Below are 24,456 nucleotides of genomic sequence, written 5' to 3' on the forward strand. Positions count from 1 at the left end.
AAATGTTTTCTATTAACTTCAAGGGGTCGTATATGTTGTCTTTGTCACCCCTGGAAGGTTCTTCCCCATCTATATGATTTGAACATGGGTCTCCTTTGTCTTTGACTCTGGTGAATCCGCTTTGATATGCTTCTTCGTGACTTTTTTTTCTTCCTTCTTTTGAGTCATGTTCCTTGTCAAGATCTTCCCCAATTCCCTCAATGGCTCCTTCAGTTTCCTTCAGGTGATGTCCGACACATTTTTTAAGCTCATTGAAGGGCTTCCCACTGTTGAGAAATCAATTTGACTATAAATTAGGATAGATTTCTCTTCTTTGATAGTTGCTTGTGAATGTTGTTGGCTTCTTATTAATGTTTATTATGTTCTCTTCATTAAACAATTACCAAATGTACAAAACATGAAGATCACAAAAAACAAGAAACACAAGATTTAGGCTCCAAGCCAAGGTGGAAACCCCAAGAGGGGGGATACCCAGAGGAAAAAACAAAAAACAAAAAACAAAAACAAAAACCTCTTCTTATAGAATCAGGTCAAAGTGAGATATCCAAGACCCGTGACCATAAAAAGACTTCAACCCTCAAGATGCCAAGCCCAACCCTCCTTCCACATAGAAAATCCATCAACAACAAGAGACAAACAACATGTACAACACCAGGAACAAATTTTCAACAAGAGATGTGTTAAGGAAAAACTTCCACAAATCCGAGCTTAAGAGAATCTCTTCTTTACTTGTCAATTTCAGACTTCGGCCCTCCTTTCTTTTGTGATATTTCATAACAACTCATGCAAAATGCTTGTCTCCAAATCAGCTCAATTCTCCCTTTATTTATATTGTCAAGAGGGGTTCAAATAGACATGTCTTTTGGGGCAGGTATGACTTGATAGGGAAGGCTGACTTGGCATCTAGAGGCAATTTTTACCCAAATTACATATTTGAAAATCCTTTTTCCAGACTACAAATATGCCTTTGACTTTGACTAGTACAAATAATAATGAGCATGAAGAACCTGATTAAATAAAATAATAATTTGACTTGAGAATGAAACCCATGCTTGAAAAATAAAATTCATTTTTCTTCTTTTTGCTTTTACATAAAATATACAATGACATAAGTGCAAAGATAATTATGAAGACCAAACCTAGTTACATTTTCCAACACCCAATGCTTCCTACGCTGATGGAATATTGCCTTCTTCATGCGATGGAATAGAGTTTTGGTTGTTCCCATCTAGCTCCTCTCCTTCTCGTTTTTCTAGCTCTCGGATCTCCCTAGCCTCTTGTTCAAGATTTACCATTTCTTCCTCGGGTACTTCTTTTCTATTGTCATTATTTGCAACTTCTTTTTCATTTTCCTCTTGTGCTTGCAGAATGTCAAAAGGATTTGATGCGGTTGAAGCTGCATTCTTACCTTAATTTGATTGAATTTTACTTTCTACTGCTTTTCCTTTGTTTCCCCCCTTCCTCTATGTTTGTCATTGTTCTTCTTATGTTTCTCTCACCCTTGCATAGTTGAGCCTTCTTGCAATCTCTTGTGAAATGGCCATATTCATGGCATATCTAGCATTTGAAAGGAAACTATTCATAGTACAAAACTTGACGATGGCTCCACCTGCCCTGTGTGAGGTTGATCTCCGTAGTTAGGCCCTTCTCCAAATCTACTTCCACACAAATATTTGCATAGGAAAACTAAGATCCCTTGGGTTCAACTCTATCCAAATATTTCCCTAGACAATTCCCAATTGCTCTTAGACAATCATCACTCCAACACAATAGAGGGAGTCTAGGAGGCTTTACCCAAACATGCACTGCATTTGGAATATCATCATCCGGGTCAAAGTCCAACAACCATTTATTCAGGTACATTCCCCGAGCCTCAAAGAAATACGTGGCGTTTCTTAATATTGCATCTTTATCTTCTTTGTATTTGAACAAGAAAGCAAAGAAATCGTTCCCACATGCAAACAAGTTAATTCCCTTTCATCAGTGGCTTCCACATTTTTTCTAGCCATTGATCCATATATATGGGGGATAACCACAATCCAATGAATTTCCCTCCTAAGGGCTGATCAAAAAATGCCAAAGTTCATCGAAACCCTAGAGGAAGTGCCACAAAGGGAATGGTTTCTAACTTTTTGACAAATCTGGTCTGCGCTTCTTTTGTTCAAGATTTATGGGAGAGTGATGCTACAAGGGCCTGCAACTCTGATACCAGAAGATATGGATTCAGATGATCCATGACTGACTGCCCTTATAGAAGAATGACATGGAAAGATATGAAAGACATGTTAGTTCATCACGCTCAAATTCTTCACAAGGCCTATCTCCAATGTAAGGAAGAAGACCAATGGGGCTCAAGTTCTTCAAAGTCTCGTCTTGGGGTTCACATGAAGGATTTCAAAGTTGTCTCCACGCGATAGAAAGAAGCCAAAAAGCAAGGCTCTGAGAACAATAAGACATTGATTCAAGGAGATGGTAAACAATTAATCAACATAGGGGAAATCATGTTAATGTTAGAGGAATTTCCTCCTCTAAATTCTGGAATCTTCAAATAATTTTCTATGTAACAATGATTGTCATAGTTAATTTATGATTGTTTATTATTGATAAATAACTTGCTAATTTTAACAAAACTTGAAATCCAAAACTATATATAACTTTTTCTCTTTACTATATTAAAAAATATATATAATATATTCCTATTTGAAAAATATATGAATAAAATAAAAGAGAACTTTTCAAAACTATATATAACTTTTTTCCTTTACTATATTAAAAAATATATATGTAATGTATTCTTATTTGAAAAATATATGAATAAAACAAAAGAGAACTTTAAAATTTGGAATGCGCTAGAAGGAGGGTTTGAACCTCCGACCTTATATATAAATATATGAATAAAATAAAAGAGAACTTTTCAAAACTATATATAACTTTTTTCCTTTACTATATTAAAAAATATATATGTAATGTATTCTTATTTGAAAAATATATGAATAAAACAAAAGAGAACTTTAAATTTTGGCATGCGCTAGAAGGAGGGCTTGAACCTCCGACCTTGTGGTTAACAGCCACACGCTCTAACCAACTGAGCTATTCCAGCAACGATTTTCACACTTTTTATTTATTTGTAAACTTCACTTTGAAATGAATATTTTAAACTTCATGCATTTGAATTTCTGAAAAAGAGAATGACGAATCGCTTCGAAAAACACACGAAAACTATTTTAACCTTCCGTTGCCGGGATTTGAACCCGGGTCGCCTGGGTGAAAACCAAGTATCCTAACCGGACTAGACGACAACGGAATTTTTATGTTAAACTTTAGAAGAAATTGCCAACTGTTTAGTAGCAAATTTCCTCACTCACTCCATATTCTGCGATTTTGGCAAAAACTATGTCGTTCTCATTATTCTGCTGCGAGAAAAAGCCACTGGCTTAAAAATCTTTTAGATAAATATATTAAATTACTTTATTGAAAAAAAGTTTCTCACTATTCTGTAATGGAATTTATGTATGCTTGATAAGAACATTAATATATGATTAAAATAAATCTAAATTTAAAATATTTAAACAGTTCCATTTTTATTATAACCAGTATTAATTTCAAAAAAATTAAATTATAATATATATATATATATATATATATATATATATATATATATTAAAAAGTAAATTTATTTGGGTAAAAATCACATTATCAAAGTTTGTTGATACGTTTCGAATTATCTAGTGTGGTTTATCACTAGGATAAGATGAAGAACTAGATCTTGGCATCAAGTTAAATGTTCTTATTAGATTTGTCAAATGTTAGGGCGGCCAAATAAAAAGTTATTATAAGTCTCGGAAAAATAATAATAATGATGTTTGCTTTGGGTTTTGGTATTGTTTTTAATAATTTAGGGGAAGCTTATGCATTAATGCAAGGGTTAATGTAGCCTTTAATGCTAATACATAATAATTGATCGTAGATGGAGACTCAAAACTTTTTATAGGCAAAATGATTTCAAATGATGTTGTTATTGATCATTTTTCTTTTTCAGAAGGAAAAGTTGTATGTATTATATTAAGATGATATAAAGATCGTGGATACATAGGGCGAGATGCCGCATGCAAGATGAAGTATTGATCCAGATATACAATGGAGGCAAAGCCTCAGCCAGGAACCAAAGCATTTTGAACAAAACCAAAATATGACAATCGTGAGAATTAGAAGCATATATAACCGACCAAAACTGCTGAACCAAAGGTGCAAGCAGAGGAAGATAGTGCCCCGAAGAAGTTCGATAGCACTAATAGAACTGCCCAGGATGAGGCAGAGAAAATTCAAAAACAAACAGATATATTTATAGAAAAGGCTGTATGAGAAATATAGCAGAAAAGGACGCCAATAGAGCCCATCCTAGGACGGAACAGGCAAAGACCCCCGAATAATAGGAAGAATGGAGAAAAGTGGAAGGGGGCAGTCCTGAAAGATGCGCCGGCATCGCCACTTCCAGATATTCCAACAAGTTGTAATGAAAAGAGCCTGCCAGATTGGGCATTGAGTGCCCCACCAGGAGAAAGCATCCTGTACAAAAGAAAACAGCTTGTGAGGAAAACCGAAGATGCAGGAGAGTTCATACCAGAGAGCTGTGGATGCTGAGCACTGAAAGAACATGTGGAAGTTCGATTCCAAAGCCACTTGACAAAGATGACATCTACCGGGCCCAGACCATCATTTCTTTTGTAGAACATCCCAGGAGAGATTCTTGTTGGAGAAGAGGAGCCAAGAAAAGAGAATGGATTTGAGAGGGCAGGGGGCTTTCCAGAGAATGATAGGAAAGACAGAAGGAAGAGAAGGTAAGGCAGCAGAAAAAACAGAGTAAATGTTCCGGACAGTGATGGGGTGAATAGAGTTGCTGGTGGACCAGATTAGTTCATCCTTGGTGCCAATTTGGAGAACCCCGTGATGAGTGAATCTGGATATGAAGGAGAGCCATAATTGACGGAGGGGGGGGGGAGGTCAAGTTGAAGGTCAGATTTCCAGATTGGCTCAAGAGAGGACCAAGAGTGAATGAGATGGTTCCAGGTAAAGAGGCCCCTAGAGTGAAAAAAGGAGAGTAAAGGCGGAGGGATCATAGACTCAAGGTTGTGTAGGGTAGGATCGATACCAATGAAGACAGCCGAGCCAGTAGAAAGAGTCCATTTTAAGTTGGAAAGGAAGAAGGGTAGGATCTTTTTGAAGCTATGCCAGATAGGGGAACCACTCCTGATTCCGAGAGAGGACCTTCTGTGCCAGAACGCCAGATTCCTTCCTTTCAGGTACTTTTTGTTGATCAAGGTACTCCACGGGTTGTTCCCAAAAATGCCCCTGTGCAGAGATTTGCAGATGAGCGCTTCTCCAAATAGATACATATTTAGAAGTCCCCAGCCGCCCTTTTCTTTAGGACGAGTAATGGTGTCCAGCCTGACAAGGTGTAGCTTTGAGTGGAAGGATCGTCCACCCCACAGAAAATTTGAAGCTATGGATTTCATTTTCTTGATAACAGAAGCAGGTAGGAAAAAAAGGTGGCACCAATATACCGCAAGTTGGGAGAGAACTGCTCGGACCAAAATATAACGACCAGCAAGGGACAGAAAGCGAAATTCCCATGATGAGATCTTGCTATAGAAGCGGTCAACTAACCAGGCCCAGTCCTGGCATCTATATCTTGTGGGTTTTAATCGGAACCCCAGATAAGAGAAACCTTGCTTTATCTGACGAAGATTGATCTGAAAACGTTCAGCGATCCAGAGAGCCAAAGCCGGGTTTGAGTCATTGTGGTATATAACAGATTTGCCACAGTTGATCTTGAGTCCAGTAGCGCCTTGAAACCTCTTAAAAAGCATATAGAGGCAGATCCAAGAAGATTTACACAGAATATCAAAAATTAAGATGTCATCGACGAAGAGGTTGTGGGAGAGGAGGACTTCTCTGCAGATTTTAACAGGCTTACATCTACCGTCCGCTACAGCAAGGTTGATGTGTGCGCTAAGACAGTTCATCACCAAAATAAAAAGGAGGGGAGAGAGAGGGCATCCCTGACGGAGCCCTCTCTCTGCTTGAAAGAAAGAGGATGGGATCCCATTTATAATCACTGAGAAGTGGGCAGATTCGACGCATGACATGATCCAGCTGACAGCCAAGGGCCTCAATCCAATTTTGGCAAGGAGAATTCTGAGGAAGCTCCAGTCGACGCAATCAAAAGCCTTTTTAAGATCAATTTTAAGTGCTGCAGCGTCGATGTTCTTCGAGTATATGGAGTAGAGGCATTCCTGTGCCATGGCGACTGCATCCATAATGAGTCTGTCCTTTAGAAAAGCATGTTGATCCTTTGTAATGAAGGAGTTGAGAACTTTCTTCAGTCTTTCAGCAATAATTTTAGTAATGATCTTGTATAGCGAGTTGCACAAACCAATCGGCCTGTAGTCACCAAAGGATGTGGACTTTGTTTGTTTCGGGATCAATGCAATGAATGTGGCCGAGAGAGCAGTATTAATACTTCCGGAGAGGCGAGAGGCATCGACCATACCCAGCAGACCGATTTTAAATAGATCGTAAAAGTGGGAGAAAAATTCCACCGGCAGACCATCAGGACCGGGGCTCTTTTCTTTTTTAAAACCCCTGATGGTTTCAGATAGCTCCTCCTCCGTAACCGGTTTGAAGAAGTCGTCGTTGGCAGCATCGTCGAACATGATCGGCAGAGGGTCCACAGCCCATAGCGAGTCAGATATATCACTGTGTTGCCTCTGGTATTGCTCCTTGAAGAATCTAGTTGCTTCTGCTGAAATTTCCTGGTGGGAGAAGATACATTCTCCGTCATCCTTCTGTATTTTCCATATGGCGTTTTTTGATCTACGGCCATTAGCATAATTATGGAAAAATCTGGTATTCCTGTCCCCCTCCCTGAGCCAAGTAGCGCGACTTTTTAACCTCCAAGTAGCTTCCTCTTTTAATAGAAGTTGTCTTTTCTTTCTTTCGAGGGTACAGATGAGGGAGGCCATATCTAGAGACCTGCCATTTTGCTGGATGGATGATGCAAGCCGGCTTAGTTGAAGGTTGATGTCGAGCAGGTCCTGTGAGTCTCTGCGCTTTTTTTCAATCTGCCATACTTTTGTTTTATCCTTGAGCAGCTGAATTTTGTCGCGAAAGGTGAGAAGAAATGCATCGGCGGCCTAATTGATATCCTTCCAGCTGGATTTTATGAATTCATTGAAAGATGCGTCCAGTAAATGAATAGAATTGAATTTGAAGGAATAACCCATTCGTCGATCAGAAAGACCCCAGTCGAGGAGGATAGGCTTGTGGTCAGATGAGAAGGCCCCTCCTGTATTTGCGGACGGCATTCCCCATTGCCGGATTAGACTGGAGTGTAGAAGAAAGCGATCAATTCTCTTTCCAATGTAGGCAGAGCCTAGCCGGCCATTTTCCCATGTAGGAGACAAATTTTCTGGGATGATATCGACTAGGTCCCGTTTTAAAAACTCAGATCTCATCCTGTCTGCCAATCTGTCAACAGGTCGACATTGACCCCAGCATTCATCCGATGAGAGAGTGAGATTTAAGTCACCTGCAATGAGCAAGGAATTAATGTCTAAAATGTGTGAATTAAACAAAGAATCCCAAAATGAGATTTTGTGACTGTAAGGCGCATATATATTCAACATATTGAGAGTGTTTGGACGTCCTTTGATTGAAGCCGTGATGAGAATGCCGGCCGAACACTTGAAAGCTTTTGCTTTGATCATGTGTGGATCCCACAATGTGACCAGGCCCCTTGATTGCCCATCTGCATTGGTGGCAGCCATATGCCATTGTGGAAACATTTTCCTGAAAAAAGCCAAAGACACCGAACTGGGATGCATAGTTTCCTGGATAAAGATAATGTGGGCCCGAGCAGAAAGAAGAGTATCCCTTAGAGCCAAAAATTTTGGGCCAGCTCCAAGGCCCCTGATTGTAGGAAATGAGGAAGGTCATTTAGAAGGCTGACCAGCCAACTTTGCTCTAAGGGGCTGTGGAGAGGAAGACTCGAAAATAGGAACATCTATCAGCGGGAGGTTTGTGATTCCCAAATCGGTGGCAATGGAACGGCCTCTGAAGTGCCGGCTCCCCCCTCTTTGTTTCTTCCTGACAGTGATGTTCTTTGCAGAGTTAGGGCTGATGGAGGGGAAGGACGGCTTGTGAATGGTTAGGGGTTCCAGGATCGAGGGGTGGCAATTTAGAAGCTGTTCAATATCACTGTCACATTTGTTGATCGGGGAATCCGATGGAGAGTTGTTTGGGGTTGGGGTCGTCTGAACTTCTTTCCCTTTGTGAGGGGCGGAAGGCGATCTAATAGGAGAAGGCGAGGAGGAGGATATGAGAATAGGGTGTGAGCCCACAAGAAAGTCAGATGCATTCATGGCCGGAGGGGGAGGAACCGCTTCTTCTTCAAACTGAGCAGGGACGGGAGGGCTATGGAAGAGAGACCTGTTCTTGGGGGGAGGGGACGAAGGAGCTGTTTCTTTGTAGGCCGCCAAACCAGGGGAGCTTTTAAAACCTGCAAAATTGGGAGACTCAGGCCTGAATTGTGAGTCATCCTGTGAGCTCCGAAACTCTGTGGATTTGAATGAGAAATTTTCCTCCCGGGGGGTGGCCTTTTCAGATCGGGAGTCAGAATCCTCTTTCGGCATCTTTTTCGAAGAGATGGAGTGAAACCTGTGGCGGCGGAATCTGCAATCTCTAACGAGATGTCCCGTTCGATGACAGGAGGAACAACGGAACGGGATGCCCCAGAAGTCGAGCCTTTGACATATCGCTGAGCCTTCCCATAAAATTTCTATTTGGTCAGGATAACCGCCCTTTTTTTTTTCCCCTGGGAAAATCCGTAAAACTTCCATTAATTATGAAAAGAATTACATATGTATCAGTTTTACATAATCTATGATCACTGTAGGATCTGTACATATTCCAAAATTTACATCTAACTTTCTCTGTAATCATCTAATACATTCCATCGATTGTCTATAAATGTGTTGTTGCATTTTCAGCAACTATCAAAAAACAAAATCTATGAGGATTTGCTGTGATGACTGTGCAAAATCAGTGATCTGTGGATGCTGTTGTCCTTATTGCTGTATATTATGCGAGATGTGGACCCACTGTTGGGTAGCCCTGATCTATATAGGGCCGATGGTAGAACTTTTGTTGTTGTTGTCCCAAAACTTCCGTGATCTCCCAGATGCCACGATCCATCAGCGCGGCCTCCTTGGACAATTTGTCAGCGTCCATATTATGCTCCCTGTAAATGTGAGTAACAGAGATATGTGAGAAAGCTTCTTTAAATCGATGCACTTCATCCATGATAGCTCTGAGTGTGTGCATGTGGCAATTTCTGATTTCATTGAACCAGTTAATAACAATCTGTGAGTCCCCAAATATGTTGATGCTTGTGTAATTCAGGATAACCGCCCTTGTATGGTCTTTCAACAAGAATCCAAGCGATTCTTTTGTCCTTTTCGCCTCTGACCCAAGGGTTGACATAAATAAACTTACCAATGGCGCCACCGATAGTGGCAAGAATCTCCGGCGTCCATAGATGAAGAGGGAGGTTGGGAAGTTTTACCCAAATCATGCTGTGAGAGGGGGTGTTTTTTAGGGGGTCAAACCCCAGATACCATTTTGACAGAGCAAGGAAGCTTCTGCCCAAGACCCACGGTTTGTTCAAGATCAGCTCCAAATCGGCCTCCTTTTGAAAATGAAAAGAGAGCCAGTCCTTCATGAGACGTGAGATGATCAGGGTGTATCCGATGATGGGGGACCAAGATTTTGTGACCCAACTCCGCATCTGTGCGTCTTCCAACTCCGGGAAATACCATTTCCCCACCAGCGCATACTTTTGGAGACTTTCGATGCGATCAACGAGGGAGGGACCAGATATAGAGACCGCCTTTGGGGGAGTGACCGTCTTGACAGGGGATTTTTGCTTGCGGCGCCCCTTGTGATGATAATGGGAGGCATTGTTCCCAAGGAGGGGAGGGTCCCGCAGCCCCGGAGGCAAAAAGTCTGACAGCGTGTTGAGCCACCTTGAATCCTGACTAGCTTTATTCCGAGCTGACTCAGCCTCTATGGCCGCGGCAAAAAGTGCTTTCGTGGCAGGGGAGTCACTATCCTCTGCCATCTTGGTCAGAGGAGGAGTCCCGAACAATCAGAAGAGAAATCCAAAAAAGGATCCCCCGTACCTTGGAAGATCCCTAGGAGAGAAGCCTTTAGAGAATATAACCTGGATAATAAACGATCAGCGAGACAAGGACAGATAGAAAGGACAGGATGAGGATGATCACCTGAAACTCTGATAGGTATTGAGGACAATCTCTGACGAGAGAAGACTCTAGAAATGCATGATGGGGAGAAAAGAGACGGTTTACTGCCGCCAAAAAGTCACGTATGGCAAAAAAGGAGGAGGGATCATTAATGGGACAATTAAGAAGATTGCAGGGGAATGCAGGATGATGAGCTAGGCAGCGACGAAAAAAGATTTGAATTAGGATTCCGGGAAGGATGACCGGAAAAAACTGATGTCCCCTGGGAGAAGCGAAGGCAGAAACAGCAGGCTAGATCGCTTCTGGACGACTGTTACAGTCGAAACAACAACAATAACACTGGAAGACAAACCACCATTTCCCAATTCGAAAACGGATGTCCTTACACGGACTGAAAATGTAGAAAGAAGCTCTAATTTTGTCGATGAGAGCACAAAGCATTTTTTCCTTATAGAGGAAAACAGAGGACAAGGAGATAAACCCTGCAATCACATAGAACTGTAGAGAGACTAAAAATGGGAGAGACTGCAGAAAGTGAAACCTCTAAAAGTCGTAGCCCATCTCTGCCAGGGAGAGACACGTAGAATTATAGCTATATTGAGAAAACCCAGAGGACCCTAAGAGCATTGAGATATCATAAAGAAGCCAGAAATGGACTATACAGACTAGATCTTTAAAAACAAAAACTCTCCCGGAAGCAGAGGATCTCGGAGATATTATGATCCATCTGAGTGTTGTATCCTCAATAAAGCACAAATGTTAACATCATTAGACAAGATAGAAACAGAAAATTATAGGAGAGACCAAAAAACATACCTGGAGCCGCGCAACGCCAGGAGCAGGAAGCCGAGACCATGCATGGAGGAGCAGAGACACCTCAACGAGCAGAGGGAGCAGAGAGATGAGCCTCCAACCCACAGGATTGGAGGAGGAAACCCGTAGAGGAAGTTAGGAGCTCGATTTATAGGAGAGAGTGTCAAGTTCCATGCAGGGGAGAGAAGCCTCCCGGACGACGCTTGTAATACCGGCAGAGAAAGGCACCAATGGGCAAACAAAGGGTGGCAGAGCCAGAGCTCATGCAGAGCGTCGAGTAAGGGGGCTAAAAAAGACGCTCGGTGTATAGGCAGTGAGCTATTGGCGGATAATTCATCTGGACAGATGCGATTGGGCAATGGCTGCCATGGTTCAGCGAATGGCTACTCCCCTCCTGGCGCGCGCGCTCCCGCTCTCCCGCTCTCCCGCTCATACAGAATATGTTGTTATTGATCATATTCTTCATTCAGTGTTAAATTGCAGTTAAAAGGAGGTTCTCAACTTTTCTAGCATCATTCTCTTTGATGTATTCAAATAGAACAATGAAGTTATGGATCATTTTGCCAATAAAGTAACCTTCTTAAAAGAGGGGATTATTAAACATCAACAAAAACTAGATTGATCTACCCATTCCATAGTATGAGGTTTAAGCCATTTTTCTAAGTTCTAAAATGTCCAATGGCTCAACATGTAGTCATCAAATCATATCACAAAAATAGTTATGAGATGAGATGGGGGGCTCATTGTCACATCCCCTTAGTTATGTATTTGCATAGTTATGAATTTGGGAGTGGAATATTCCTTCGTTAAAATGGGATTAAGACATACCAAATGTCATTGCTAACAAAGAAGCATAGGTTTACAGGCCTGATAACCATGTATGATTTTTTGTTGTGGGTTTCCTTAATTTATCTCCCTCTCCTCCATTTATAAAACTTTTCATTGATTATCTCCCTCTCATCAAAGGTTTTTCCTTCATATTCTTTGGTGAGTTTCTTGACTAAGTTGAATGTGAGGTCTTTCCTAGTCTTTATTTTTTAGTGCTCATAATTGGTGGAGAAATCGTTTTCTCTTAACCCCTTCATTTAGAAAATCTCTATTTCTTTTGCTAATTTTCAGGTGCGAGCTCAACTCGTTAAAATAATTTATTTTGTTGATTTCTAATTTTTAAATTATTTATGTTTGAACTAAAAATATCAAAGTTTTATTCAATCTATATAGATACATACAATCTACATGTGGATCATATAGGAATTAAAAAGCAACATAAAATACAAAAAAATGTAAAGAACATGATAATTCAACTTATCCACTATCCAAGTTCTCAAATACCTCACCAATTTTTTTATTTTTTTTCATCTATGTTAGTTTTCGTAATTTGATTATGAAATTGCAATCTTAATTTGGATCGACTAATATGTGATGAGTATTTTGTTTTAATTTTTTTTTGTAGTGTCTCTTCTTAATAGCACAATATTTTTTGTCTCTAATTTTTTAATATATAATTTTTCTTCTATCTTATTTTAGCGAAAATTCTTTTTAGAAATTATAAAGGAATTTGTAAACTAAACATTATAAAAAAATTTGTAAACTAGACTAATATTTTTCATGATGGTCCTAGACCATTTTGGTAGGATATTTATTTCTCCTAAATAGAGAACTCTATTGTATATGTGAAAATTTTCCCTCCACCTAAGTTTCATTTGTTTTTGTTTGAGTTATGTGATAATTCGAAGATAAGTGATTATTTACTTTTGAATTTGTTTTTTATTTTGTAAAATATTTTATTTTTCCGTATTAATTTTAGAAGGATTTCCTTTATACTTCAAATGGTCATCTTATTAGTTTACATTTTTGGATTCATCTTATTAGTTTACATTTTTGGATTCATTCCATTTGGTGTTACAACTTTTCAAATATTCTATTGTTTAAATGACTTGCTTTGATTTCTTTGTTTTCACATTTTACCAGGACTTTTAAAAGAATGGGTTTAACTTTTAAGATTCAATATTTTATAATTAGTAAATGATATTCAAAATTTTTACTTGAGATTCCAAACACTTTTGAGAGACTACAATCAAATGCAAGATATTTTATATTAAATGCAATTTACATATAAATTTTGTAAAAATTAGTAAATGATATTCAAAATTTTCACTTGGGATTCCAAACACTTTTGAGAGACTACAATCAAATGCAAGATATTTTATATTAAATGCAATTTACATATAAATTTTGTAAAAACTTGAATTAAACTTTGAAAGATTCCTTATCCTACATTTTAAATTTATATTTGAATGACAATTTTATTTGCAAATTATATAATAAATCTAACTTAACCATGCATCTATTAAGCATTGAGACAGAAAATATTTATGTACAAACTTCTAATTACATAAAAAGATAAAAGAAGAAGAAGATAGATTTATTTTAATTTATTTCTTTTTCCATCAACTTATATATATAAAGAGTTTGACATTAAATATTTTCCATATCATTTTATTAACATTATTCATAAATATACAAAGATCTTTTTTGACATGCATTATCAAAAAACAATACTTTTTTCATGGAAAAAACTTTGAAAAACACTTATGAGTGTTCGCATAATTTATTATAACATGGTTGTTGACATAATACTACCATACTGTATTGGTAGAAATTTTTATTTGCATAATCATTTTTCGTCTATAGTTTTCACCATGAAATTTTTAAAAATTTAAAATATAATGGTAATTGATCAAGTTCATGATCAATGGTCAAGAATTCCAATAATGAATGTCGTTATGTGATAGAGATGTGAGACATATTGCATTGTAGTGATTACTTGTTTATGTGTTGGATAAGAATCAAAATGCCTCTGGCAAACAATCACATATTTCATGCTCTCTTGGTTTATCAATTTTATTTGTAAGTGGTAGGAATCTATAGGTAACTACAAGCACATGGATTACTTCATATCAATTTGTAAAACCATCTCTTTTACATGGAAGAGGTGCAATGTTAAATTTTTTATCTCCCGTGTTAAAGTAAAGTAGGTTGTATTATATGTAGGTATTTGTATTATGTTAATATGAAAATAGGATTCATACATATGTATATATCAAACCAAAGTGGTGTTGTTTATTGAAAGTAAAATAATAGTTATAAATCTAATAAATCCTATATTATGGCCATTATACATCTCATTAGATGAATAAAAACAAATGTATAAAATATTGAACAATAAAAATAAAATCATGAATACAAATTAGATAAGAATGCAAACATTCAATAAAAGGAATGCATGATTGTGGATGTGCCTTAATGGATAAGAAATATAATCTCCAACAAGGGGTTTGTGGGTTTAAGTCATATTAAGTGTTCAACTCACAATCATACTATAGAAAAATGGAATCTATATTCATAAAATACTATTGGAGGGAAAAATAGAGAACTCACAATGTTATTTTTATGCTAGTGGAAATAATAATAATAATGGAGAATTATTTACAAATGTTGTTTGTATTTTAGATTTCAATAATACTAATAAATTATATAAAGTTCAATGGGCCGTGGTTTAGTGGTTAAGACAAAATGACACCATGTTAATGCCTCGTGTTTAAACGCCAATAGGCATATAACCCTAGATATAATTGATTAAGTTTGACAAAATTCATATGAAAAATTATTTCAAATTATAAATTGTATAAACGCTTTAGTCGTGGCCAAATATTATTCTTACAATCCTTGCAATCCCCCCCCTCCCCTCTTTATAATAAGATAATATCATTATGTTGAAGCAATCGATACAAAGTTTTAAGCTCAAACATAAATGTCTAGAGTATGATTTGGTGCTCTAAGGCAGATAGAATGAGTAAGAATTGGTTCATCAAGGAAGGTGAAATGAGTGGTATTTGGTGTGCTTAAGAAAAAACAATCAAATGCAAGAAATAAAAAGTGTTGTCATACTATTTGGTATTCTAAGGGTGTGTTTTTTTCTTCTTATTTTGTCAATGTGGTTCACAATCCTTGAAGATTAGTGATCACCACATCCATGGAGTATTTGTACTAGGTAGATCAACCTGAAAGGATCACTTCCTGTCAGCTCAACCTAGCCCCAATACTGTCGAGAGAATTGAACCTGTACCTCTCAATAGCAAATGTTCTTTAACAACTGGAACCTGATTAATTGAGGTAAGCCTAAGAACTTCTAAGGGTGTGTTCTTATTTCAACTCTATAATTTTTCAAAAAGCGTATTGTTAATAATTATATTTATCAATGATAATGTTATTCTCACAAACTATAATCCATAAAATGAATATTTAAAGGATTCATTAATGAGTCTTATGGAAAGTATATCTTACATGTGGTGGTAACACACTATCCACTTCATATGAGCAATATACAGATACTTCCATATACTTCCTCATTTAACATGATAAAAGGGATGCATATATGTTTCCCTCGTATTCCAAGGAGTCATTATCACTATTCCTCTTCACTTTAAGTTTCATTTAAATTCCTTTAAATGTATCTATTTACTTTAAATTTCATTTAAATGTCTTTAGATGTATCTATCTACCAATCTTATAGTTAAATCCATTATATCACATAATCTTTATATTTTTAAATGGGTATATAAAACCAAATTTATATATTTAATTTTGAATTTTAAATCCAGTATATCATACCATCTTTATCTTTTTGAATGTGTATATATAATCAATTTATATGTGTAATTTTGAGTTTTAATATTTTCCAGGATAATCTTACTTCAATGATGATTTTAATTTTTTTAATAAATACCAAAATTTGAAAAATAATTATAATCTCTTACTTTAATAAAAAACAAATTCATTATAAATTTATAAAGTAATTGTAATAATTGATTATTAAAAAAACAACGAAATAAAAATTACATAAACAAATTAACTATGGCATGCCTTAACAAGTTATAGCATAATGAATAGGTTAAGAATATCGTTTAATAAGATGGAAGAAATATAATTTTTAATTTTAGATATTTATGCATAAAATAGGGGAGAAAAAAAAAAAAAAAGTAGTATTTGAGACTTTGTTAGAAGATTCATTTTTAATTTTTTTTTAAACTTTGTTAGAAGATTCATTTTTAATTTCTTTCTGGTGAATTTTTTTTTGTCTTATATTTATTGATGAACCATCTTCTCTTGAGATTAATAGTTTTGTAATAGAGACTAAAAATACAAGTTTCAAATAACTTTGGTATATGATGATATATATAAAAGATATTTGTATTATTATTATTTTTTTGTAATATTTGATTATAATTTATATTTATATTTAAAAAACCAAAATTATATATGATATTTTTGATAGTCTAATATTGTCTTAGTCAAAAAACCGATATGTTGATAAGTACATAACAAAAGCCTACCACTGAAGGGTGAATCATTGACGTGGTAAGTAACCAATCATACAAAAACCAACAAGAGATACTTATATTTGATCATTTTATTTGTTAACCACTATCGCCATGCAAAAATGAGGTTGACAAAAACACGGTAACAACCACCAACTATGAGACCATGAGATAGAAACATAAGCAGAGATGGGCGTATTCATCCAGGATAATCACCGGGTGATTTGGAGAGGAGTCTACATTGACCATATTGATTGGTTGAGCATTTATAACTACTTCACCATCTAGAGGAGCATTGAAGTCAGTGTCTAGAGTCTCAGACAATATAGCGTTCTATTTTGCTCAATCTAACCATAAGTTCATCCATGTCATAGCATATGTCCTTGAGAATCTGCTTGAAATCCTCTTGACCCACAAAGAGATTATAATTATCAACCTGCTTATCTCAGAGCATCATGTGAAGAAGAGTCTCCATCTACCTATTTGTATATATAGAATGCATGAAATATAACCTCATCTTCCGAAGTTTACTAGAGTCTGGCACCCATTTGGTGTTGCCATGGCAAAACTCAGAATCTAAGAAATAAATACAGTCTTTGAACTCTTTAGCTTCCAAGGTGCGGATTTCATTTCGGACCTCCAAGGGAACTACATCAAAAAAAGTTTGCAACAAACTCCCATCTGAAGAGTCTTTGGTGTCTCGAAGAGGATGCCCTAGGTGCACCTCCCCTGCAATTGAGTAATCATTGATAGGGGGCCATGAAAGGCCAATACATGCAAGAAAATAGAGCCCGAGCAAATTGGTACAACCATGAAAAGTGACTTGGACTACAAAGTGGACAAGATTACCCAATTAGGACCCAAAGGACTGAGTGAAAATTATCATGAGGCTTACACTTATGAATGAGAAAGCCAAGATATATATCATCGAGAAAAATATAGAGGAAGGAGCCTTGACCCAATGAAACGTTAGACCCTTTATAGATAAGAACCCGAGAGTACTTGACATAAGCCTTTTGGGAATATCGAAAGAGAATAAAGTCACAAGCAAATTGAAAAAGACCCACTGTACCAAAATCCCGTGACCAGAACTGAGCAATTGAATGAGATTCCATAGGGCTCAAGGGATTTAAGGTCACCTGTGGGAAAAATAACAACGAGCTCAAACGAAGGCCCAAACAAGGTATTATGAAGGAAGCACACGAAGTACGTCATCACTCTTGTTGTAACACGTTACCCCTGACCATGAGACACCTTAGGAGAGTACAATAAAATAGGGGCCTACTACAAGACTTCAAATAGCCTAAACAATGAAATTGCAAGACAGACGACACCAAAATCAATGAATAACATTGATACAGAACATGATGTAGACCTCAAATAACATATGACAATGACCAACAAAAGGATTTAGGCTAACTTAAAGACTCCAGGGAAGAACCAGAAACCAAAATTGAAATACCTCTCTAAGGACATACGATATCAACTAAGTGAGTAATGTTGAGTGGAAGGCAAGGAACTAAACCAAGCCCTGTATGCAAGACAAAAGAGGTTCGCCACCTTAAGGTCACCTAAAGAGTTCTCCACCCTACTTCATGAGACAAACTATTATATACCACAACCGATGAAATGAAACATTTAACAGATGCGCGCCCAAGTTGAATCAATATGCCCACCAAGTGCCAAGTGTGATATTTCTCCCACGAAGCTATCATCCCAAGAATTCGTAGAATGGTGAGGTCATAAATGGGCCTCGATCGTTTGTCAGGGTGATGCCCTACCATATCCATTCCCACATATGAGCTCACAACCTTACTTACTCCGAATAACCATTTCATTTTTCAGTAATCCTCACAAAACACACATTCCTCGTTGCTCATCCTCGCAAATTTAATGTGCAAATGCCTGCGCCATACAGAGGCTCTATATAAATCGATATGTAGCCACGGGTGATGTGAGACTTGCCAAGTGGAGGCCAAAGAACAACAACCAAAGTCTACCTCCAAATTGACCAAACAAATCGTTTGCATGTCAATCATGAGTGGCAAAATCACTAGTTCGTCAGAAAATAGAAAGTCGATAACCTGCCCTTAAAGATATTAACATTATTATTAAATTCAAGATAAAATTAACAAAAACATACATTATTTATCTAAATATTCTATCACTATCACTAAATGAATATATTTTCCACTATTATTGGTCCAAAAGATCTAATTATATACCATTCAAATTTTCCACTACAAATTAATAGGAATCAAAGCCTTCACCAAATCAATAAAAAAATATACCCACCCTTCACCATTGATATCTTATCGTATTAAAATTCTCATCATGATGATACGAGCTATTTTCACTCTTTAATTAAGTATAGGAATTCATATTTCCACATTAATATGTAGGATAGGAAGAATTGAAACATAGATAATAAGAATGGCTACTATCAACATTATCTCACTAAATTAATTATGGGTTATATTGTTATTGGTTTCCATTTTGTGTGTGAGGACTTTGTTATGATGTTACTTTGTCCTTATTGTTTGAAGATTTTCCATTTATCTAGTTATCTGCAGTGTTCGGTGGTATAGGTTTCGTGGCATACGATTTTATAATGTCTTTTTGATGATTACTTTATGATTTTTTTTTGGTTTGAAAAATACATATTCTTGAAGTGGAGACTAATGTTGCCATATCAATATTTGGAATTATGCATGAAAACAATACATTTATTTAAATTTTTTGGTTTATCGGTTTGAAATTTGATCTTTTAATATTTTTATCTTAATTTTTTATGTTATCATTTTTAATTTCAATATTTTTTTGGTCTATATGATAGTTTATATTAAAAAGGAGATTAGGTATCTAACCTAAAATCGTTACATTTTTTCAGAGATATTAATATTCCTTGTGAGTTCAACACTGAGTATATTGGTTCAATCCAAACCCTCACGTGGGTACTTCAAGAGACAAAAAATTTATACACTTTCAAACTAATTTTTTTCAAAATATCTTCAAGATCTAAATACATTTAAATTCCATTTCTTACTACTTGTCAATATGTCTTTCACTGACCTCTCATTTTCCTTGGTGAGATGTTTTTGTCATTTTTCCCAAATAGGAGCCATCAAATGTTTTCTATTAACTTCAAGGGGTCGTATATGTTGTCTTTGTCGCCCCTGGAAGGTTCTTTCCCATTTATATGATTTGAACATGGGTCTCCTTTGTCTTTGAATCTGGTGAATCCGCTTTGATATGCTTCTTCGTGACTTTTTCTTTTCTTCCTTCTTTTGAGTCATGTTCCTTGTCAAGATCTTTCCCGATTCCCTTGATGGCTCCTTCAGTTTCCTTAGGGTGATGTCCGACATGTTTTTTAAGCTCATTGAAGGGCTTCCCACTGTTGAGAAATCAATTTGACTATAAATTAGGATAGATTTCTCTTCTTTGATAATTGCTTGTGAATGTTGTTGGCTTCTTATTAATGTTTATTATGTTCTCTTCATTAAATAATTACCAAATGTACAAAATATGAAGATCACAAGAAACAAGGAACACAAGATATAGGCTCCAAGCCAAGGTGAAAACCCCTCAAGGGGGAAAACCCAGAAAAAATTCTCTTCTTATAGAATCAGATCAAAGTGAGATATCCAAGACCCATGACCATAAAAAGACTCCAACCCTCAAGATGCCAAGTCAAGCCCTCCTTCCACATAGAAAATCCATCAACAACAAGAGACAAACAAGAGATGTGCCAAGGAAAAACTTCCACAAACCTGAGCTTAAGAGAAACTCTTCTTTACTTGTTAATTTCTGACTTTGGCCCTCCTTCCTTATGTGATATTTCAGATCAACTCATGCAAAATGCTTGTCTCCAAATGAGCTCAGTTCACCCTCTATTTATATTGTCCAAAGGGGTTTGAATATACATGTCTTTTAGGGCAAGGATGACTTGATAGCGAAGGCCGACTTGGCATCTATAGGCAATTTTTACCCAAATTACATATTTGAAAATCCTTTTTCTAGACTACAAATATGCCTTTGACTTTGATCAATACAAATAATAATGAGCATGAAGGACATGATTAAATAAAATAATAATATGACTTGAGAATGAAATCCATGCTTGAAAAATAAAATTCATTTTTCTTCTTTTTGTTTTTACATAAAATATACAATGACATAAGTGCAAAGATAATTATGAAGACCAAACCTAGTTACATTTTCCAACACCCATTGCTTCCTATGCTGATGGAATGTTGCCTTCTTCATGCGATGGAATAGAATTTTGATTGTTCCCATCTATCTCCTCTTCTTCCTTCTTCTCCTTTTTCTGGCTCTTAGATCTCCCTAGCCTCTTGTTCAGCGTTTACCATTTCTTCCTCGGGTGCTTCTTTTCTATTGTCATTATTTGCAACTTGTTTTTCATTTTCCTCTCATGATTGCAAAATCTCAAAAGGATTTGATGAGGTTTAAGCTGCATTCTTACCTTGATTTGATTGAGTTTTACTTTCTACTGCTTTTCCTTTGTTCCCCCCCGCCTCTCTATGTTTGCCATTATTCCTCTTATGTTTCTATTGTTCCCTCACCCTTGCATGGTTGAGCCTTCTTGCAATCTCTTGTGAAATGGCCATATTCATGGCATATCTAGCATTTGAAAGGAAGCTATTCATAGTACAAAACTTGACGATGGCTCCAATTGCCTTGTGTGAGGTTGATCATCGTAGTTAGGCCCCTCTCTAAATCTACTTCCACACAAATATTTGCACAAGCAAACTGAGAACCCTTGGGGTTCAACTATGTCCAAATATTTCCCTAGACCATTTCCAATTGCTCTTAGACAATCATCACTCCAACACAATAAAGGGAGTTTAGGAGGCTTTACCCAGACATGCACTGCATTTGGAATATCATCATCCGGGTCAAAGTCCAAGAACCATTTATTCAGGTACATTCCTCGAGTCCCAAAGAAATACATGACGTTTCTGAATATTACATCTTTATCTTCTTTGTATTTGAACATGAAAGCAAAGAAATCGTTCCCACATGTAAACAAGTCAGTTTCCTTTCATCAATGGCTTCCACGTTTTTTCTAGCCATTGATCCATATATATGGGGGATAACCACAATCCAATGAATTTCCTTACTAAGGGCCAATAAAAAAAAGCCAAAGAATTTCATCGAAACCTTAGAGGAAGTGCCACAAAGGGAATGGTTTCCACCTTATTGACAAATATGGTATGCGCTTCTTTTGTTCAAGATTTCATGGAGAGTGATGCTACAAGGGCCTAAAACGCTGATACCAAAAGATATGGATTCAGATGTTCCACGACTGACTGCCCTTATTGAAGAATGACATGGAAAAGAAATGAAAGACATGTTAGTTCACCATGCTCGAATTCTTCACAAGGCCTATCTCCAGTGTAAGGACGAAGACCAATGGGGCTCAAGTTCTTCAAAGTCTTATCTTGGGGTTCACACGAAGTATTTCAAGGTTGTCTCCACGCGAGAGAAGGAAGCCAAAAGATAAGGCTCTAAGAGCAATAAGACATTGACTCAAGGAGATGGTAAACAATTAGTCAACTTAGGGGAAATCATGTTAATGTTAGAGGAATTTCCTCCCTTAAATTCTTGAATTTTCAAAGAATTTTATATGTAACAATGAATGTCATAGTTAGTTTATGATTATTTATTATTGATCAGTAACTTACTAATTTCAATTAAACTTAATATGAGAATTTCTGAATTTTGAATTTTTTTGAAATCCAAGCTATATATAACTTTTTATTTCTAATGAATAAAGTAATTTACTATATTAAAAATATATATATATATATATATATATATATATATATATATATATATATATTTATAAAATATATTCTTATTTCAAAAATATATGAATAAAATAAAGGAGAACTTTAAAAGTAGAACAATCTACATGCGCTAGGAGAAGGGCTTGAACCTCCGACCTTGTGGTTAACAGCCACACGCTCTAACCAACTGAGCTATTCCAGCCACGATTTCAACAACTTTTATTTATATTTTTTTGTAGTGTTTACTGGATAATGAATATTTTAAAACATCATGCAGCATTCATTTGAATTTCTAAAAAAGAGTAACAAATCTCTACGAAAGACACGAAATTAATTATCACCTTCCGTTGCCGGGATTTGAACCCGGGTCGCGTGGGTGAAAACCAGCTATCCTAACAGGACTAGACGACAACAAAAATATGCTATAAAATTTTAAAATGAATTCTCCTCTCTCACTCCATTTTTTTTTCAGAGGAAAAAAACCAGTATAGATTTATATTAAGAAAATATAAAAGGTCTTCAGTACATAAAACAGATGAAAGAGCTATAAGAAAAAGCCCCCCACTATTTGCTGAGTAACAATAGACAGATAGTCCAAATCAACCAGTGACTGAAACAGGAAAAACATAAGACAGATGAATGAGCTATAAGATAAAGCCCCCCACTATTTGCATAATAACAAAAGACAGATAGTCCAATCAACCAGTGACTGAACCAGGAAAAACCCATGAAACACATCTATATAGCCCGCTTGTCCAATATTGCCACAGATAACAAAACTGGAAGAAACAACCCGCATAATGTAGAAGGATCCGACAGCTTCTCCTTTTAATGGAGATCCAAAAAGACAAAACCATCGATGTCAGAAGATAAGCAGCCGCAGAGTCATGTATCATGAACATTTGGCGAGAGGACGTTTTGGTGAGAAGATTCATGGAAAGCCAGGATCTTCTGAAGAACAGCATGTAGGGGTTCCCTTGAACCTTGGAAGATATGTGCATTTCGCCAGATCCACAAAAACCAACAGGATATAATAAACAACGACCTCCAGGATGAGGATTGCCTACTCCACCATATAAAAGCATCCTGAGACTCTGCCAAATCGAAAATATTCTGCGGTTTTGGCAAAAACTATGTCGTTCTCATTATCGTGCTGCAGGAAAAGCTACTGGCTTAAAAATCTTTTAGATAAATATATTAAATTACTTTATTCAAAAAACAGTTTATCAATATTCTATCATTTGAATTTATGTATGCTTGATAAGAACATCAATATATAATTAAAATAAATCAAAATTTAAAATATTTAAATAGTCCTATTTTTATTGGCCTAAAGATGTAATTGTTAAAATTAAGGAAGACAACTTACAATCTAAAATTTAGTAGTTCTGAGGTGAGCAAGTTGTACTTGGGACTCCCTAAAGTGGAGAAAGCTATGCTAATTCATTATTGAAATCAGAATATATAAGTTTATGTCATAATAGGGAGATTTAGAACTGACATCTAGAAAATAGGAACTAATCTTAATCTAGGACACACATTCAACAATAAAACAAACTTTCTCCAATACTACCTATTCTCCATTAATTTCAACACTCCCTCTTAATGGAGATAGGGTTCACATGGTTGTCTTTAATTTCCTCATTGTTGTCCTCCATCAGCAAAGGAATGTGCCACTCCTCATAGCCTTTGTCTATGTTTCCTTAATCAACATGCTCATGAAATATAACATCTCTACTCGCAAACACCTTGTGAGTAGATGGATTAAACAGTTTGTATGCTTTAAACTCAGAACAATACCCTACAAATATGCATTTAATGACATTCGCATTCAGTTTCTTCCTATCCTCTTTAGGAACATGAGCAAAAGATTTTGAACTAAAAACTCTTAAATGACTAACTGTGGGTTTAAAACCATATAAAGCCTCGAATGGAGTCTTAAGGTCAAGGCTCTTCATTGGACTCCTATTCTTTAAATAGACTAGAGTATTAATGGCTTCTGCCCAAAAACCATTAGATAGGTTTTTACCTTTCAACATGCTACATGCACACTCCACCAGAGTTTTGTTCTTCCTCTCTACAACCTCGTTTTGTTGTGGAATGTGGGGTACTGTAAACTGTTGAATTATCCCA

The 24,456-nt window shown here is 36.5% G+C and overlaps 1 protein-coding gene and 2 non-coding genes across 3 annotated transcripts; all 3 read right to left on the bottom strand.

Moving 5' to 3' along the window:
* Positions 1 to 3,026: 3,026 nt before the first annotated feature.
* Positions 3,027 to 3,100, bottom strand: TRNAN-GUU (transfer RNA asparagine (anticodon GUU)). Its single transcript has one exon. It is a non-coding gene; the product is annotated as a tRNA-Asn (tRNA).
* Positions 3,101 to 3,230: 130 nt separating this feature from the next.
* TRNAE-UUC (transfer RNA glutamic acid (anticodon UUC)) lies at positions 3,231 to 3,304 on the bottom strand. The gene has a single exon. It is a non-coding gene; the product is annotated as a tRNA-Glu (tRNA).
* A 3,889-nt stretch (positions 3,305 to 7,193) lies between these two features.
* LOC149177473 (uncharacterized) lies at positions 7,194 to 7,826 on the bottom strand. The gene has a single exon (XM_089421762.1). The coding sequence runs from the start codon at positions 7,824 to 7,826 to the stop codon at positions 7,194 to 7,196; it is 633 nt and encodes a 210-aa protein (XP_089277888.1).
* Between the last annotated feature and the right edge of the window lie 16,630 nt (positions 7,827 to 24,456).

Source organism: Pinus tabuliformis, chromosome 4_1 (genome assembly GCF_031772625.1).
Source record: "Pinus tabuliformis cultivar Carrire ecotype Pingquan chromosome 4_1, CPIR1, whole genome shotgun sequence".
Lineage (NCBI taxonomy): Eukaryota > Viridiplantae > Streptophyta > Pinopsida > Pinales > Pinaceae > Pinus > Pinus tabuliformis.

Excerpts from the sequence above, each read along its gene's own strand:
- LOC149177473 (XM_089421762.1), bottom strand. The coding sequence starts at position 7,826 with ATGGCTGCCACCAATGCAGATGGGCAATCAAGGGGCCTGGTCACATTG.